The 17,032-nt window shown below is 43.3% G+C and overlaps 1 protein-coding gene across 1 annotated transcript in view; it reads right to left on the reverse strand.

Moving 5' to 3' along the window:
* The window catches only part of PIK3C2G (phosphatidylinositol-4-phosphate 3-kinase catalytic subunit type 2 gamma), a 218,116-nt gene that overhangs the window by 45,471 nt on the left and 155,613 nt on the right, over positions 1 to 17,032 (reverse strand). The window contains exons 26-28 of the mRNA XM_075599209.1: positions 11,730 to 11,886; positions 1,667 to 1,776; positions 891 to 1,080 (exon numbers count right to left, since the gene is read on the reverse strand). Of these exons, the coding sequence (XP_075455324.1) occupies positions 891 to 1,080; positions 1,667 to 1,776; positions 11,730 to 11,886 (457 nt within the window). The remainder of the gene's footprint in view (positions 1 to 890; positions 1,081 to 1,666; positions 1,777 to 11,729; positions 11,887 to 17,032) is intronic.

Below are 17,032 nucleotides of genomic sequence, written 5' to 3' on the forward strand. Positions count from 1 at the left end.
CTTCAGACGATGCAGCGTCATGATGTCGCGGCGTCATGTGACATCATTGCAGCATGTTGTCATTGCAACACAGCGCCATGTGCCGTCACATTGTCATGGCAACGTGATGTCGTGATGCCATGATAATGGGACACTGTAGGAAGAGATGCCATCAGACAAGGTAAGAGGCATTTACGGGGCCCCACGCAATCAGTTTCCTTGTCGTGGGAAAGAGCGCGGAGCCTCTGTAAGTGTGGGGCTCGTGGAACAGATATCACACCGGCCATGCTTACAGTAGCAAATTAACTCACAGCTACAGTCGCAGCCTACCCCCCCCCCCCCAACAAGTCAGGTTTAAAGGCTATATCCCTGCTTCAGCTCAGATGGCTCAATCGAAGACGGATTGAAGAATATCTAATGAAACTGTGTTATTTGCCACTCACTGTCTGCAGAGAATATGTCCTTATATGTGGAAGCTAAAGCAAAGGAACGAATAAAGCTCGTGTTTGTACCAATAATGTTCCTGGTGCCCGTCACTGCCATCTCTTATCACACACGCCCAGCCAGCCCGGGCGCCAGCGCCCTGAGACGGTAATTAGAGACACTCAGCAGCACTGAATATAAGACACCTCGATGTAGCAATCTTTTGAGCCGGGTAAAGAGGGCTTACATGTATTTATTATAAGAATTTAATTAACAATTGATGCAGTGTTTGAGGACATAATTGATTTGTTCAGTGTAATTATTTATAACATTTCAGCTATCACGGAGATTCTAAATTATCATAACCAGGTTTGCATAACTTTAGTGAGTTTAACATATCAGTCACATGATCAAAAACGGTTACAAAAATTGAAATGAATAGGTCCTGAACTGATGGTAAATGAATGATTTAAAGGAAGCACGCTTACCTTCTCATGGATTTTCCGAAAGCCAGACACAGCTACTTTTTTCATTAACTTCTTTGTATCCGTGAGGGAACTTTCTGACAAATCTATTTGTGAGGCTGATTTCACAGTGTCTGACAGTGACATGGTTGCAAGTATGTGAATCATGTTGTTTAATTTGACCGGTAAGCATTCCAAGCTCTCCTTAATTTTTCTAGAAGTTAAACAACAACAAAAAGAAATTGAAGATGTGCACATCAGCAAATGTCTGTTACTGAAAGGAAGGGCATATATTATTTCAATAGGTTCTGTTCTATTCTATAACAGGGGTCGTCAACTCCAGTCCTCAAGGTCACCAACATGTCAGGTTTTAAGGATATCCCTGCTTCAGCACAGGTGGCTCAATCAGTGACTCAGTCTTTGACTTAGTCACCTGTGCGGAAACAAGTCCCATAGGTGTAACTGTTCCCTAACGCTTCCTGTTTTCACTCCCCAAATTGGATGCAGGTGCATACAGAGTAAACGTGAAGCGCAAGGTATAACAATGTACAATACAAATCTCCTCCTTTTGTTCTAAAGTTGCCTTGATACGTAGAACCTGAAGATTGGAGGAAGAACTGTAGATATTGTGGTGGTCATCAGAAAGGGGAACGTGTACAGGACCAGTAAAAAACCCAGTATAATTATACTCAGGATGGCTTTACAGTACCACACGCTAATTTCTAAAGCGGCTATCATGAACATAGACTGAGAAAAGGGATTTCCTAATTGGCAATTCTCTACTGTTGGTTTGATTTTACCTTGTAAAATAACTTGTGGCTTCAAGGTCAGAATCTTGAGGCCTCAGGTTATTGTGCATGTATTTCAGATCTTGCACATCACACAATTCAGGCAATCCAGCTTGCAGCATCTGTCAAAGGGTACAAGAAGAATGGAAGAACACATGTCTTTTATCAAGTTCTTATAGTCCTACTGGTAGCATGGAGCTCACAGATGAAATCCTGTGTATTTCGTAAATATTAAGCAAATGATAGTGTGATGTAAGACCCGTTTTATTTAGCACTAATGTTTTAGAACCAACAAAAATATATAGTGTCAGTTACATAAGTGGTATACAGATTCTCTACCACAGGGAAATGGGGCAGATTGTTGTATAAATTATAGTACATAACAGGTTATATTGTGTTGCTGTTGCTGGATATTATTAGTTTGATTTTTCAAGTGGTGCACTTAAATAGTCACGAGTCTCCAGAAGCCCTTCATAACAGTTCTCATCGATTCCATGGTGAGAGAGTAGAAGATCCTCTGCAGGCTTTTATGTTGTTGAACTGAGCCAGCAAGACTCTTGGGCTTCCCACAGATGTTTTCACTTTCTACAGTGATGGGAACGTAATGGATTATTTTCCCTTTCTCCCATGAGAAGATGCCCATACAGTTTATATCTGGGAACATGCTGCTTAACACCAAGAACAAAGTATTGCAGTACTGTAATTCCACAATGGTCAGTAGTTAAATGTAGTTTAAATAAGCATCAGTTTATGAATCTCCTGAAATACAGTTTAATGTTAGCCTAAGCGTGAGTGTACACATGAATAAATTGCATTCTCTTAGCACTAAGTACTGTACATTTTAGGCTGCCTTCCGTCATCATTAAGAACAGTATGAAAAGAACACAATTACTAAACATCCTATTTCTTTCTGTCTTTGCCCTGCTATGCTCATCTTGCATTCTTCTGCAAGAGTTTTCATTCATAGTAATTATTATTCTCATAACAAGACCAAGATTGATAGTACTGGAAATGTAAGTGCTCCAATTATTCTCTGAACCACAATGAAGCAGATAGAAGCCAAACTTATTTGCTGTGCATTTTTTAACTAACCCATCACTGAACACATTCAGAGAACGATATTTTGTTGCTAATTTGACACCAACGGCTATTCACTAACCAGAGCAAGCACTTTGTGTGTGTGTGTGTGTATAGGTGCTATAAAGTGAACAATTGGGCACACTGCTCTGCTGGCATTAGATAGGGAAGTTAGTGACAGTATAGAAGAGGCGTTTGAAACACTCATGTCTTAGGCGTTAATACAATATACTCTGAAGTTGCAGATCAAGTGAATGGCAGTTTTTGCCGATCACAGTATGATCGGTCGCTTCGGAGTATGTTCAATCAGCCACTTAGTGTCAGTTAATTAGGCCCTACTTGTGTCAGTGATTACGTTGGCAAGAGGTTAAATGGAGAGTGATTATAATGGGGTGTGTAGCGCTGCTTCCCCCCCCCCCCCCCCCCGGGAGATCTTGCTATTGCTACAGGTGTCATGGTGCTTGTTACTGACCGTCATTGCGGGCCGGTCTCATGAGATCTCCAGGCAGGCACCGGTCCGGCGGTGCAGATGACGTTACGTCTGGCAGCGCCAGAAGTGAATCGCCCAGCGGCACACCGTACACGCCCCCACCTGGCTCCACATCCAGGTAGGCCTCAGCAGGATCATGGTGGACGTAAGACGTTGGAGCCTCACCCATCCGAAGGTAGGGGACGTCCTCTGGCACCACCGGATCGTCCGCAGGTGGCTCTGTCACCATCCTTGGGCGTGGGGCTCCTCCGGGGCCCTGGATACACCACAGCTTTCTGTTGGATGCCTGTGGATTGGGACTCCACCTCCGACTCCTGGTAAGGGTTGGTCTTTCCTCCGCAGATCCCAGACAGCTTGTCCACCGCTTCCTGGCCGTGATGTGGGGCACCCCGCATTCCCTGGTCCCCATTGGAATGGAGCTTGCCTGCTCCTGCACCGCCAGGGGAAGCGCACCCAAACCCCCCGGGGCAGTCAATTCACCCTCCCGATCAGCAGCAGGTACAGGTTCCGATCCATTGGCACCGGAACACCTGGGCATCCGGGCATGATGGTCAGGGCACACGATATCAACAGCTGTATAGGGCTCTGCAGGGGCCGCATCGGTTGGTGTGGAGGCTGGCAGGCCGCATGAATAAGGCTCTGCAGTTCTGGCATCTCGCGGTGGGGCTGGCGTCGCCATCAGGGAGCCTGCAATCTGGGCAGACACAGCGCAGGTGGTGTTGGCCGTGAATAGTAACTACCAGGTAGCCTCCTTGTAGGTAATAGTTAGCCAACTCCAAAGCAGACATTTTCTTTCTTAGATGAGGTAGAAGGTGTGGGTAACCGGTGCATCAGAGAAAATCAAGTCCCCATGATAAATAATAAATTCTTCCGTTAGGACCACTCCAATGTAATAGTGAGCAGCAATAAGACACCCTAATAGGGCTAAGGGACTAGTACCTAGTGCTGACAAGCACAATAAACAGTACATAAATTGTCCCATCCATTGGAATATAGAGAGTGATAATATGCAAAAAACACTCACTTTTTGCTTCCAGGCTTCTTCAGGGAGCAGTCCCACCGGGAATCCTTCACAGCGTGCAATCCACCAGGCGAGGTGAGCAGAGAGTGGGTAGACAAAGGCAGTGCACTGCCTAAAAAAGTGGAGGAGGCTCACGGTGGCAAAAGGTTCCTTTATTGGATAAGGTGATCAAACAAAACACCTGGATAACGCAGTAAACTCACACCTACGCGTTTCGGGCCATGCACCCTTTATCAAGGTGTATGAGGTAGAGTAATAAGCAGCCGAGGGCAAAGTAGCTCCTTCGTCTGGCTCAGCTCTATGGAACTGAAGGAAGGCAGGGTGTGGTTGACCCTAACATGACAGAGGTGGTCTCCGATTGGGTATTGGTTGTTGCCTCCTCCCCTATGTTGAATATAGGAAAGGGCATGGCAGACCAAGGAGTGACTTGGCTCCGGCTGAGCCAGTCACAGCGATGGGCGGCTTTTGGCGCCGAATAGCTTGTACTGGTTTGGCACCGAATAGCTTGCACTAACTTTTGCAGAAAGCTTGCATCTTGCTCTGCGAGCCCATGCAGTCCCGTATTTCTGGCGGGAACGCCATTTTGAGAACACAGTCCATGCGGCAAACTCCATTTTGAGCACACAGCACAGTCCAGTGAAAGAGAAGGTACACAGGGCCCCCATCAACAACTGAAAGGGCCAGTCCCTATTTTGAGCAAGATGAAGGGTACACGCTCCCTGGACAATTTCCCACAGGGTGCGCCCCAGAAGCACATTTTGTTTACGGTAACCAGGATCCCCAGCAACAACTGAAAGGGCCCTGGCCCTAATATTTTCTATTAAGCAGCTAGGAGTGTGAACGCTCCCTGGACAATTTCCCACAGGGTGTGCCCCAACATAGTCTCTGTGTTCGGTAAGGGTCTGGGTAACCCCCTCCCTGGTGTAGCCTCAGGAAGAGGTCCCCCCCCTTCCTTAACTCGACATGGGTGCCCAGGGTCCCTGGTGATGCATCAGGAGCCTGGTCCGGCCTCTTCTATGCTGCACTGCTGCAATGTCCTGAAAGCCTGCCCTGTTCTGCATCTCAGCAGCGCCTCCAATGGTAGCGCTGCTTCCCCCCCCCCCTTCAACCTCCCTCTGGGAGATCTTGCTATTGCTACAGGTGTCATGGAGCTTGTCACCTGTGAGGGTTCAGGAGAGATGAGCGTCCGCGATGGTAAGGGGACACAGGACAGGATTTTGGTGATCCTTCAGGCTCTATTCTCAGTTCTGGTGCAACGCCTCCAGTCACAGTAGGCTCCAGGGTTCCTGGAGACAGTCCCCACCATGACAGACTTCTCGCATACACCTAACACCTACAGTCTATTGACTGTTACTTAGGCAGGGGTATTTAAAAAGGATTCTTTATTGAGGCAGCCACTGCAGTTGGTATTACAGCGTATGCAACATCTTTTAGGATAGGTCTCAGACCTCTGGATGGTACTGGCCTTCTAGCAGTATTGAGGCCCTGTGGTCTGCTCAGATCTTGGGCTGCATGTCTCAACCCCAGGAGGAGGGAGACCTCGACTGCCTATAATTTGGATTGCCTCCTCCTTAATGCAATAGGGGAGGGGACCTGGGCTGCACCCGGATTGGGTAACACGCAGACCATGCCCCACCTCCACTCCTGCCACTCAAAGAGGTTGCATGAGGGGGGAAAACCCCACAGGATAGCCTGACACTGCCTGTAGCTATCAGGGCTTACGTGACAGGAGGCAGAAAGATAGCCAGGACCAGCCACGGCTATAGGTGTATACATTTTTGCATCTGGGGTGTCATGTTCTTCCCTTTCTCTATGTCAAAACAATTGTCAGATGAGGTGGCATACTGTGTGTTTCTCTGGCTAACTGACATACACCAAATATAAACGGCTTACTAAAAAGCGGAATAGACAGCCTGGTTTAGGTTTTTAAGTTCTGGTTCATCACTAATGATTATGCCAACGTTTAGGTAATGTTAAGTGACATTTCAAAACAAGTGCATTTCAAGGTGGTGGGCAGTCAGAATAAACATTTTCCTGGATGGGAATACTTATTGGAACTGGCTTATGAAATACCAAAAAGGGGCAATTTTGTATTTTAGCAAAATTCATTTTATAGTACGTAACGAATTCTAAATAGAGAAGAGATCTAGGTGTTGGTAGAAGTTTTACAATTGTGATGTGGAAAAAATAAGGCAGTGCACAGTGCACTGCCAAACGGCATTTTTGCCTGAAACGCGTTGGTGGACCCCTGCTGCGGCTAAGGGGGGACCTGTTTGTCCACTTTTTATGGAATAAATCTATTTTTTGCTATAAACCGTGAGCCTCCTTCTGCTACCTTTGGCAGTGCACTGCCTTATTTTTTCCAGTTGTTCCTGCTACCTACCTGGGAGATTGCACGCCTATGAAAATTCTGATGTTGGATACTCCAGGAGAATACTGAGTGAGTGCACTTTATGGGTCACTGTACCCTTGTTCTCTCCTTTGAATTATGGAACGTTGGTCTGTACTATTCATTTATGGTGCCGCTGGCATTAGGTACTAGTCCCCTAACCCTATTAGGGCTTCGTTATGCTATTTGCTTACATGAAAGGAGTTTATCCCAACTGCAGTTTATTATGCCTAACAGGACTTGTTTTTTATGATGCACTGGCTTTCTACACAATCTTAAAATTGTGATACATTATAATTAATTAATTAGCATGGCATTCATTTTTCACAGCCTGTTAGTTAAAAACACACACCTGCACAATGGTAAATATTTAGTTGTACAGTATATGTGTGTATACAGTATGTTGTATTTAGTTCTGTACAGTATGTGCTAGGGGGAGAATGTTAAAAAGGTTGGGGATTTTAAACTAGGGTGGAGGGGGGAGGGGAATGAAACAGATAACGAACTAAATAGAATAGATGGGGATGGGAAATAGCAAGGGGTCATGGAGGTAGAATGGGGGCAAGTGCGAGTTTGACAAGCAGCAAGACACTCATAGTAAATACAGATAATACTAGAAAACTTCTGAAGATTAAACCCAATTGCCCGTAGAAAGAAAGGAGAAGATAAGATAATAGTACAGACTGAAAAAACTTAAATGCATGCTTGCTAATGCAAGAAGCCTGACAGATAAAATGGGGGAGCTTGAATTAATAGCTGCAAGGGAGCAGTATGATATCATAGGCATTACTGAAACATGGTGGGATGAAACTCATGACTGGACAGTTCATTTAGAGCAGCGTTTCCCAAATGGTGGGTCGCGACCCGGCACCGGGTCACGGAAGCAAAATTGCCGGGTCGCAGCGAGGCTGGCCGCACGGCGTCCCCCCCTCCCTCCTTGTGGCGTCCACCCCTCCCTCCTTGCGGCGGCCCGAGGTGAGGTGCGGGACGGTGCTGAAGTGGTGCAGGCTGCTATCGCTGGGGTGTCAACGGTGATTCGCTGACTCGGGCTCCTACTGCAGCCCAGCATCATGATGTTGCCGCCCATGACATGCTCCGCCCCCCACAGGACACGATGCCCGGCATGATAGGAGGTAGGAAGTGGTGCGGGGGCGCACCTGTGCCTCCGTTCCTGGCGCTCCCTTCCCCTCAGTCCCCTTGGTGTGGGAGATAGGCGCAGGGGGTGGGCAGTGGTGGCTGTGCGGTTGCAGGCGGGCAGAGGGAGGCGTGGAGCCGCCTGCTCGGATCGCTTGGCCTTTCCTCTCTCCCCCGCCCCCCCCCCCTCTCCAGTCACTCACATCCGTCGCTGCCTCTGTAATAAATTGTGTGTGTGTGTATATAGGGGAGTGTGTGTGTGTGTATAGGGGAGTGTGTGTGTATCAGTGGCTGTGTGTGTGTATAGGGGAGAGAGTGTGTGTGTGTGGGAGAGAGAGAGTGTGCGTGCATCAGTGGGTGCGTGCATCAGTGGGTGCGTGCGTGTGTATATATAGTGGAGAGTGTGTGTGTGTGTGTGTGTGTGTGTGTGTAGGGGAGAGAGAGTGTGTGTGTGTGTAGGGGAGAGAGAGAGAGTGTGTATCAGTGTGTGTGTATAGGTGAGTGTATCAGTGGCTGCGTGTGTGTGTATAGGTGAGTGTATCAGTGGCTGCGTGTGTGTGTATAGGGGAGAGATAGTGTGTGTGTATGGGGGAGAGAGTGGGTGTATGTATCTGTGTGTATCTGTGTGTGTGTGTGTATGTATCTGTATGTATGTATCTGTGTGTGTGTATGGGGGAGAGTGTGTGTATGTATCTTTGTGTGTATGTATCTGTGTGTGTATGGGGAGAGAGAGAGTGTGTGTGTGTGTGTGTGTGTGTGTGTGTGTGTGTGTGTGTGTGTGTGTGTGTGTGTGTGTGTGTGTGTGTGTGTGTGTGTATGTATGTATCTGTATATGTGTATGGATCTGTGTGTGTATGGATCTGTGTGTGTGTGTGTGTGTATCAGCCACAGCCACTGTGTGTATCAGTGGCTGTGTGTGTGTCTGTGCAGGCCAGCAGTGGCTGTGTGTGCTTGGTCTGTCTGTGTGAGTGTCTGTAGGTCAGTGACTGTGTGCGTCTGTGCAGGTCAGAGAGAGGGTGGGGGGGGGGTAGAGAATAGAGGGGATTGGGAGAATATATGAAATCTGTATGGACATTCATAACGGTTTAACATAACAGGACTCTTAATCTAACTACGGAGCCTGAGGAAGCCCAAGAAAGGGCGAAACGCGTAGCTCAAAACCCCCAGTGTTTTGAACCTATGCAGCCACCGTCTGGAGTGGGACAAGGGAAGCGCAGCACTACATCCGGACGCGGAGGGAGTTTGCAGCAAAACCACGAGTCCTGCATTATATTCCCTATAGACTGGCTTTTTTATTTGTAACAGCGCTGCTCACTTGTTGAGTGAGCAGCACTTTTTTGTTTATTGCTTTTTTACTTATTTTAATAAACACCTTGGCTTTTACCTCTGGTTTAAGACCTTTACTTACCCTTCTGGGGCGAGAATCCATCACCCAATTCTGCTTTTGACTACGATTTGGAGACTGCAGGAGGAGCAACAAAGACACCATTCCAAGTGTGTGCTCATACTTGGCCGTGTGAGTATTAGTACTCTGTTATAAACCTTCCATTCCATTTCCATTACTTATTTTTGGTTTAAGTAGAGACCTTTAACTCTATTGGAGAGGCTGAATCGTTTGCTGGAGCCTAAAGAAACCTCCCCAAAGATTGCACTCACACTTGCCCGTATGAGTGTTTACAGTGCATTTTAGCCCTGTTTTCATTCCTTGGGACATTTTTAGACTGTTAATGTATTCTGATCATTTGTTCATTTGTTTATCCCGAGGGTGATACCACATCAAAGAAGAAGGAGAAGAAGTTCGCAGACGGAGGGCGAAGAAAAACTCCACAAGACAGAGAGGAGAAGACCCAAAGATACCTTGATGCGACAGCATTTGCACAAGGCCGTGTGAGTGTTAAGAGTTAAATATACACTTTAAAACCCCATTGTCATTGCTTCAGGGCTTAACACACCTGAACCATATTTTGTTCCATTTCACCCTTCCACCTGTGCTCCCCCATCTCTCTCTCTTGTTCATCTTTTATAAGGTAAGGAGCGATGCATTGTGGAGGCCAGCGGCAGGATGTTCAATACGTCTCTAGTGATTCTGCGCCATTGATCTTGATTTAGGGCGGCTTTTTGGGCTTCGGCTACTGTGAAATTGAGCGGTTTCAGATCTTGCGCCACCTGGTTCAACCATGTTTTCTTTGGAGCATTTTGGTCTACTTTCCAGCCTATGGGTCATGTGGTGTTGAGGCGCTGGTGTGGTAGTATGTGTGTATACACTTAGTTAGGTTATGGTGGGTAAAACAAGTGACAAAAACCCTCCACAGTAAGGCATATAGCAAATGGAAATATAAAATTATATCATAAAATAAAATATTGTCTAAGGTAGTAGAATCAGAGAAGGATATAATTTCTCTCCAGAAGGACTTGGAAAGACTGGAAACTTGGGCAGGTAATTGGCAGATGAGGTTTAATACAGATAAATGTAAGGTTATGCATTTGGGAAACAAGAATAAACAGGCAACTTACAAATTAAATGGGGATAAATTAGGGGAATCCTTGAAGGATAAGGATTTAGGAGTGCTTGTAGACAGCAGGCTTAGCAATAGTGCCCAAAGTCATGCAGTAGCTGCAAAGGCAAACAAGATCTTATCTTGCATTAAACAGGCAATAGATGGAAGGTCAGTAAACATAATTATGCATTAAAGCATTAGTAAGATCACACCTTGAATATGGAGTACAATTTGGGGCACCACTCCTTAAAAAAGATATTATGGAACTAGAGAGAGTGCAGAGAAGAGCCACCAAATTAATAAAGGGGATGGACAATCTAACTTATGAGGAGAGGCTAGCTAAATTAGATTTATTTACATTAGAAAAGAGGCGTCTAAGAGGGGATATGATAACTATATCCAAATATATTTGGGGACAGTACAAGGAGCTTTCAAAATAACTATTCATCCAAAGGGCAGTACTAAGGACTCGGGGTCCTCCTTTAAGGCAACCTAGGAAAGGGTTCTTTACAGTAAGGGCAGTTAAAATATGGAATTCATTACCTATGGAGACTGTGATGGCAGATACAATTGCTTTGTTCAAAAAATGGTTGGACATCTTTTTAGAAAGGAAAGGTATACAGGGATATACCAAATAAGTAAACATGGAAGAGTGTTGATCCAGGGAGTAATCTGATTGCCAATTCTTGGAGTCAGGAAGGAATTTATTTTCCCCTTATGAGATATCATTAGAGGATATTTCACTGGGGGTTTTTGTTTGTCTTCCACTGGATCAATATACTGTAAGTACGGATACAGGATAAAGTATCTGTCATCTAAATTTAGCATAGATTGAACTTTTTGGACGCATGTCTTTTTTCAACCTCATGTAACTATGTAATTATACGGCCACACAGCAGTGCTTATTGATTAATAGTCTATCGAAACATGATAATTATGATTCCGAACATATTACTGCGTTCCTGACATTTTTATGTTCATATTGATCATTTTGAACTTATTGTTGATTTTTTTTTGCACTTTCATGTTTATATCACTAGCCTATAATTATAACTTTTAAAGAATTAAAAGACAAACAGTAGATTATACTAAAAGGTTGCTGCACTTTTGTGAGGGGGTTACGGTTAAAATATCAGTCTCTTTCCGTGTTTATAATATCGATAATGAACACTACAATATATTTTGTGGCACTAATGCAGTATTCAATAGCATTCTCTTCTGTCCCTGTCTCTATGATGTCTGTGTCTGTACTTTTAAGATGAGTAAAATGCTGTAGCTTGATAGAAGTGTGATCCTTTCGGCGAAAGCTTTGCTTTGGTAACATGGAGTGTGTTTTGGCAAAGAATGCATTTGAATTGAAGGCAAAGAAAACCGTTTCAGAGGCATTTGTAAATATTCAGTTGTAGTACGTACATATTACAGACCTTGCGGTACTTTTGGTTGGACAAATGACAGAGACCTCTTACCAGCTCTAAAAGATTCATGAGTAAGTGGCTTTGCTTTCGGATAATATTGTAAGCACGACAACAAAGCTCCACAAAATCTCGGAAACGCTGCGGGTTTTTCCCCCCTTCAGTAATAAAATATTCCATCTCTGTTGTGAAAATGAAAGGTACCCGGTCTCTGAAAAGCAACGGGAACACATTTTTTTCTGAGTAAAGAAAATATTAAAGTACTACAGTGAAATGCCAGTATAATATATATATATATATATATATATATATATAAAAAAAAAACATTTTTTACGGCTACTACTTTTATTTATTGTAGAGGCATACAATTTTATGTATTATACAAGGCATACAAATTGTACAAGATTTCAAACGCGATCCGCTTATATGGCTCGGCAACTCAAACCCACCTTAGCAAACTTGACAGCCTCTACAATTCAATTTGTCGTTTTGGTCTCCAATGCAACTATAACACACATCACTGCGAAATGCTCAAAGAAGTAGATTGGTCATCACTAGAGTCTAGGCGCAAAGTTCACCTTTCCTGTCTTGCCTTTTAATTCTTTATGGGCAAGCTACCCAGCTACCTGAACAAGCTCCTCACCCCTACCACATGCAGCACCTATCACCTGAGATCAGACTCCAAAAGACTGTTCATGGTCCCAAGGCTCAACAAAGTATCCGGCCGCTCCTCCTTCTCTTACTGTGCACCCCAAAACTGGAACAACCTACCGGAGACTCTCACATCCACCACCAGTTTAAGTTCTTTCAAAACTAAGTCTGTCACACATTTTAATCTGGTCTGTAACTGTTACATAAGCCTATAATATACATCTTCTCTAACTGTGCATGCAATGTATTGTATATAATGTATACCCTGTTCATTTATGTAACTGTATTTGTAACCATGTATTATTTGTCATATTAACTATGCCCAGGACATACTTGAAAACGAGAGGTAACTCTCAATGTATTACTTCCTGGTAAAACATTTTTATAAATAAATAAAATATAATGCGATGTGATTCTTTGGACCCCAAGCACAGCGTTATAAGGGGGTTTAGCTGTATAACAATATCTGCTGTATATTTCTGTAGAAGAACTTTTTCATAACTATATTCCACATTATCTTGCATACTGCAGAATTTTTATTCCTTCCCCTATTACTGACGCCGGAACAATATATAAACCCACGTCCTTCTTCACTATGGCACCGTACAAACTATACATATAAATCGTACATAGTGATCATCATGCCTCTATATCTGAAATAGCAACCACACTATAACACAATCGAAAAGCCCAATGGACCTTTCTGTCCAACTGTGTTACATATCAAAGGTATAAATATAGCCACTTATCTCAATGTGAGACTCAATCTCAGGCGACCTACATACTGTATGCCTCGGCTGCAGTGTTACTGCCAACGGTTCCTAAAATATTCCCCAAAGTCATTAGGAACTTTCCAATTTCACTATTCTCATTTTGAGATAAATTACAATTGAAGCCTCTCAATTAAAACAACTAATAAGCCATTTCTTGCGGGATGTTGATTAGAAGTCGGGACTGTCATTGTCATCAATGAACTCGGGCTTTGGAATCAGCGAGCCAAATGCAGTAACAATGTAGTATAAAGTAGAATAAAGTTACATTTCACAGAGACTTCTGTCCCACTTTTGTTACTGTTTCAAACTGCCTGGACTAAGTGGAAGAAATGGGTCAAGCCTTACTGGCTTTGAACAACATTTTAAAATCTACTTGAATTATTTATAGTGCATTAGATGGCTTCCCAGTTGCTTTGCATGGTTATGTAACTAGAGACTTTAAAGTACTCTTAAAAGTCTTTGCGAGTAACATAAAATCCAAAACCCAAAGCAAAAGTAAAATTCCTCAATTTCATTCAAAATTGATTTCCATTTTAGTTCAGAATTCCCTGTGGATTTCTCACATTATTTTATAATAGATTTTTTCAGAGTTCCCAAAGGGCATTCAGTAATTCCCCAGCTATTCGTGCATTCTCCCGATGCTTATTAGCCGATTCGTTAAAACATGCCATAGTCAGCATTTCTTTGTAGCAAATTTCCTTTATGGTAATTTTGAACAAACTTTGCTGCCAGATGAGCATAGAAATGTTTGCAAATCAGCAAAATGGATTCAATACAGCTTAGCGTTCACACATAAACATAACAGCATTGCCAACCTGGCTTCAGTGTTCCATAGGGAGACCGGATCACAGCCAAGCAGAATTCATGGAGATTAACATTAGAAAAGAAAGACTCGATTACAGTCTCATTAGCACGACCAACTTACAAGCAACATGAATCTAGTTTGTTTTAACCACTGTCTAGTGTTTTCCATAAAAAAATCTTCTAATTTAGGACCAACATTCAAAAGTTCATTTTCCATTGTCATGACTTTAGAATACAGAGGGACAAAATGTGCAGGTTCCTTTCATCCGTGGATCTGTCTTTAACAGGCAGGTTGTTTTTTTCCCTATCGCTGAAAATCTGCAGACGGTTTTTACAAATCTAAATTGGGGGGGGGGGGGGAGAGAGAGAGAAAACCCTATTTTGATTGACTCATAAGCACGATACATATATCCCATCAAGCCTCCCTCCAAATAATATTTTGAGGGGCCTCTGTGCTTAAAAAGGAGTACACCTTAGATGCTTGGGAGATATGCAAAGTATATGTAAATGACTCACATTTCACACTTCCTAAAAGGATTTTAGTAAGAACTATATTAACCAGCCTAAAGCACCTTGTGAGGAAGGGATACTGGTGTCAGGCCCAGCAGGATCAGAATCCACATTTAGGGCAGCAGGTCTAGCATTGAACTGTCTCAGCTGCTGGATAGCTCCCTGTCACAGAATGCTTTTGAGCTCTACTACTCACACCTGTATCGAATCCTACCTGTGAACACTCTCCTGGCTTCCGTTAGAAGCGGACCACTTCCACTTCCTGATTACCAGGTCAATGTGCCTTGTGTACAAAAAATATCACACCTGGGAGATGTGCTAATAGCCAGATTAGCTACAGGTCTGAGCAATGAGCTCAAAAGTACAGTATGCTGTGAGAACAGTACTACCCATCAGCTAGTTTAGTTCACGCTGCCAAGAATTGCAGAGGTTGTGAGTTCTGACCCTGTTGGGCCTGACACCTATATCCCGATCCTTACAAGGTCCCTAAGGCTTGTTTCGTATAGTTCTTATGGGACTTCTTTTAGTGTGGGGTGTGAGTCATTTAAATATACTTTGCATAGCCATCAGCGTATCTCCCAGGTATCTACGCTTTGCTTCTTTTTGAGCACAGTTGTCTCTCCATATGTTATTTGGAGGGAGGTTTGAGGTGATATATAGTGATATTAGAATAATATATTGTGAGTTTATGGAAAGTGACAGAGGGAAATTATAAGTAACACAATCTTGTTACTCAGAGTTTAGATCATTTGCGTCTTGAAATGTTTTATTGTTTGATTATAAGTTATCATATTCTAAGAACTTTAAAGGGCTTTAAAGGGTTTAATGACTTTAAAGGGCTCCACAAGTCTGAAAAAGACTGCAAATGATTTCCAGCTGTAAGCTTTTCTTTAATACAGACAGTCCCATGATAGCTCGTTGTTCCCAGAAAGTACTATTATGCTTCAATGTGTGCCTCATTCTTAGGAAGTCATCTTTTGCCCTCTTCAACAGAACTTCCCACGGCATTGGTGTGATAAAGTTTGATACCAGAAGCAACACCAAAGATGTTTTTCATTGAAGCACTAGAGAAGAAAATAACGACTTAAATGGACAAAGCATGTGGCCTATAAAGGCATCGACTGAAATGCAATATGATGCATCAGCTCCATCAACTGTTCATGAAAAATACTCCTTATTGCCTCCAGAACTATTCCTCTTAGACTAGGGCAGGGATACATTTCGGGACCGTGTAATATATAGTATACGTGTCTCTTGTATTATAGTTATATGTGAACCAGCTGTTTTGGGCTAAACCTCCATTTTCAAAAGCTTAACTCTCAAACAATACATTGAGTTGATCTGAAACGTGGCAGCATCACTGGGGGGCCGATACTTACATTTTGTTTGCCAGTTTTGGTGAAAAGCAGTGATCCATTTTGGGAACTGCGCTTGTTGCTCTTTTTTTTTATTTTTTTTATTATTATTATTATAAAAATAAAATTAAAAAAAAAAGCTTATATAAGCAGACATTAAAAAGGTTATGGTGGGTAAAAAAATAGTGACAAAAACCGTCCCCCGTACAGTGTGCAGCAAATAAAAACCCCACATGTGAGCTCATGCACACGTCTCAGACAGGTCTGCAGCCTGCCTATCCCCATTATCTCTTAAAATACAGGGCTTCCACTGCACCCAGGGATTCTGGGTAATGACATGCAAATGGAAACAGTGTGTGACTCTTTACTTCTTATCCATTTTATCATGGTCCCCTATAAGCGTATGCCTGCCACGTTACACCGCTTTTCAGCACAGCCTGGGATAAAGAAGTGCAGAGCCGGTTACTAACTCACAGAAAGCTTAAGAATCTTACTCAAAAATAGCCCACATTTGTACCGATCTTTGCGGATTCGACGTGCGATTCGAATTCAGAGTTGAGCAGTTCAATAATTCGCTGCAAACTCAGAGTCAAACTTCGGAACAGGTTTTTAATCTGAGCGAGAAGAAAGATTCATCCCAGGATTCATTTTTTCGTTGTTTTTTTGGTGTGTTTTGTTTTTTTACAACATGGTAGAGTTAATAAAACAAACAATAAACCGTTCTTTTTTTGGAAAATGCAAGTTTGAAAAAATGAGACAACCTTTTAAATGCAATTTTTACATCATTAAAAAAAAAAATACAAAGCCAAAACATGTAAATTTTTAGAACCAAAACACAATTTTTTTTTAGAACCAAACCCCCAGTAATTCGGTATTACCCACCCTCAATACAGGCATACCCCGGTTTAAGGACACTCACTTTAAGTACACTCGCGAGTAAGTACATATCGCCCAATAGGCAAACAGCGGTTCACGCATGCGCCTGGCAGCACGTCCTGAACAGTAATACCGGCTCCCTACCTGCACCGAAGCTGTGCGCAAGCAGGGAGACTATAGAGCCTGTTACACATGCGTTATTTACAGCAGTTATGCACGTATATAATGATTGCAGTACAGTACATGCATCGATAAGTGGGAAAAAGGTAGTGCTTCACTTTAAGTACATTTTCACTTTACATACATGCTCCGGTCCCATTGCGTACGCTAATGCGGGGTATGCCTGTATGCGCTACGTATCTGTATCCACGTCTATAGGTGCACATGC

The sequence above is a fragment of the Ascaphus truei genome, chromosome 5 (assembly GCF_040206685.1).
Source record: "Ascaphus truei isolate aAscTru1 chromosome 5, aAscTru1.hap1, whole genome shotgun sequence".
NCBI classification, from domain to species: domain Eukaryota; kingdom Metazoa; phylum Chordata; class Amphibia; order Anura; family Ascaphidae; genus Ascaphus; species Ascaphus truei.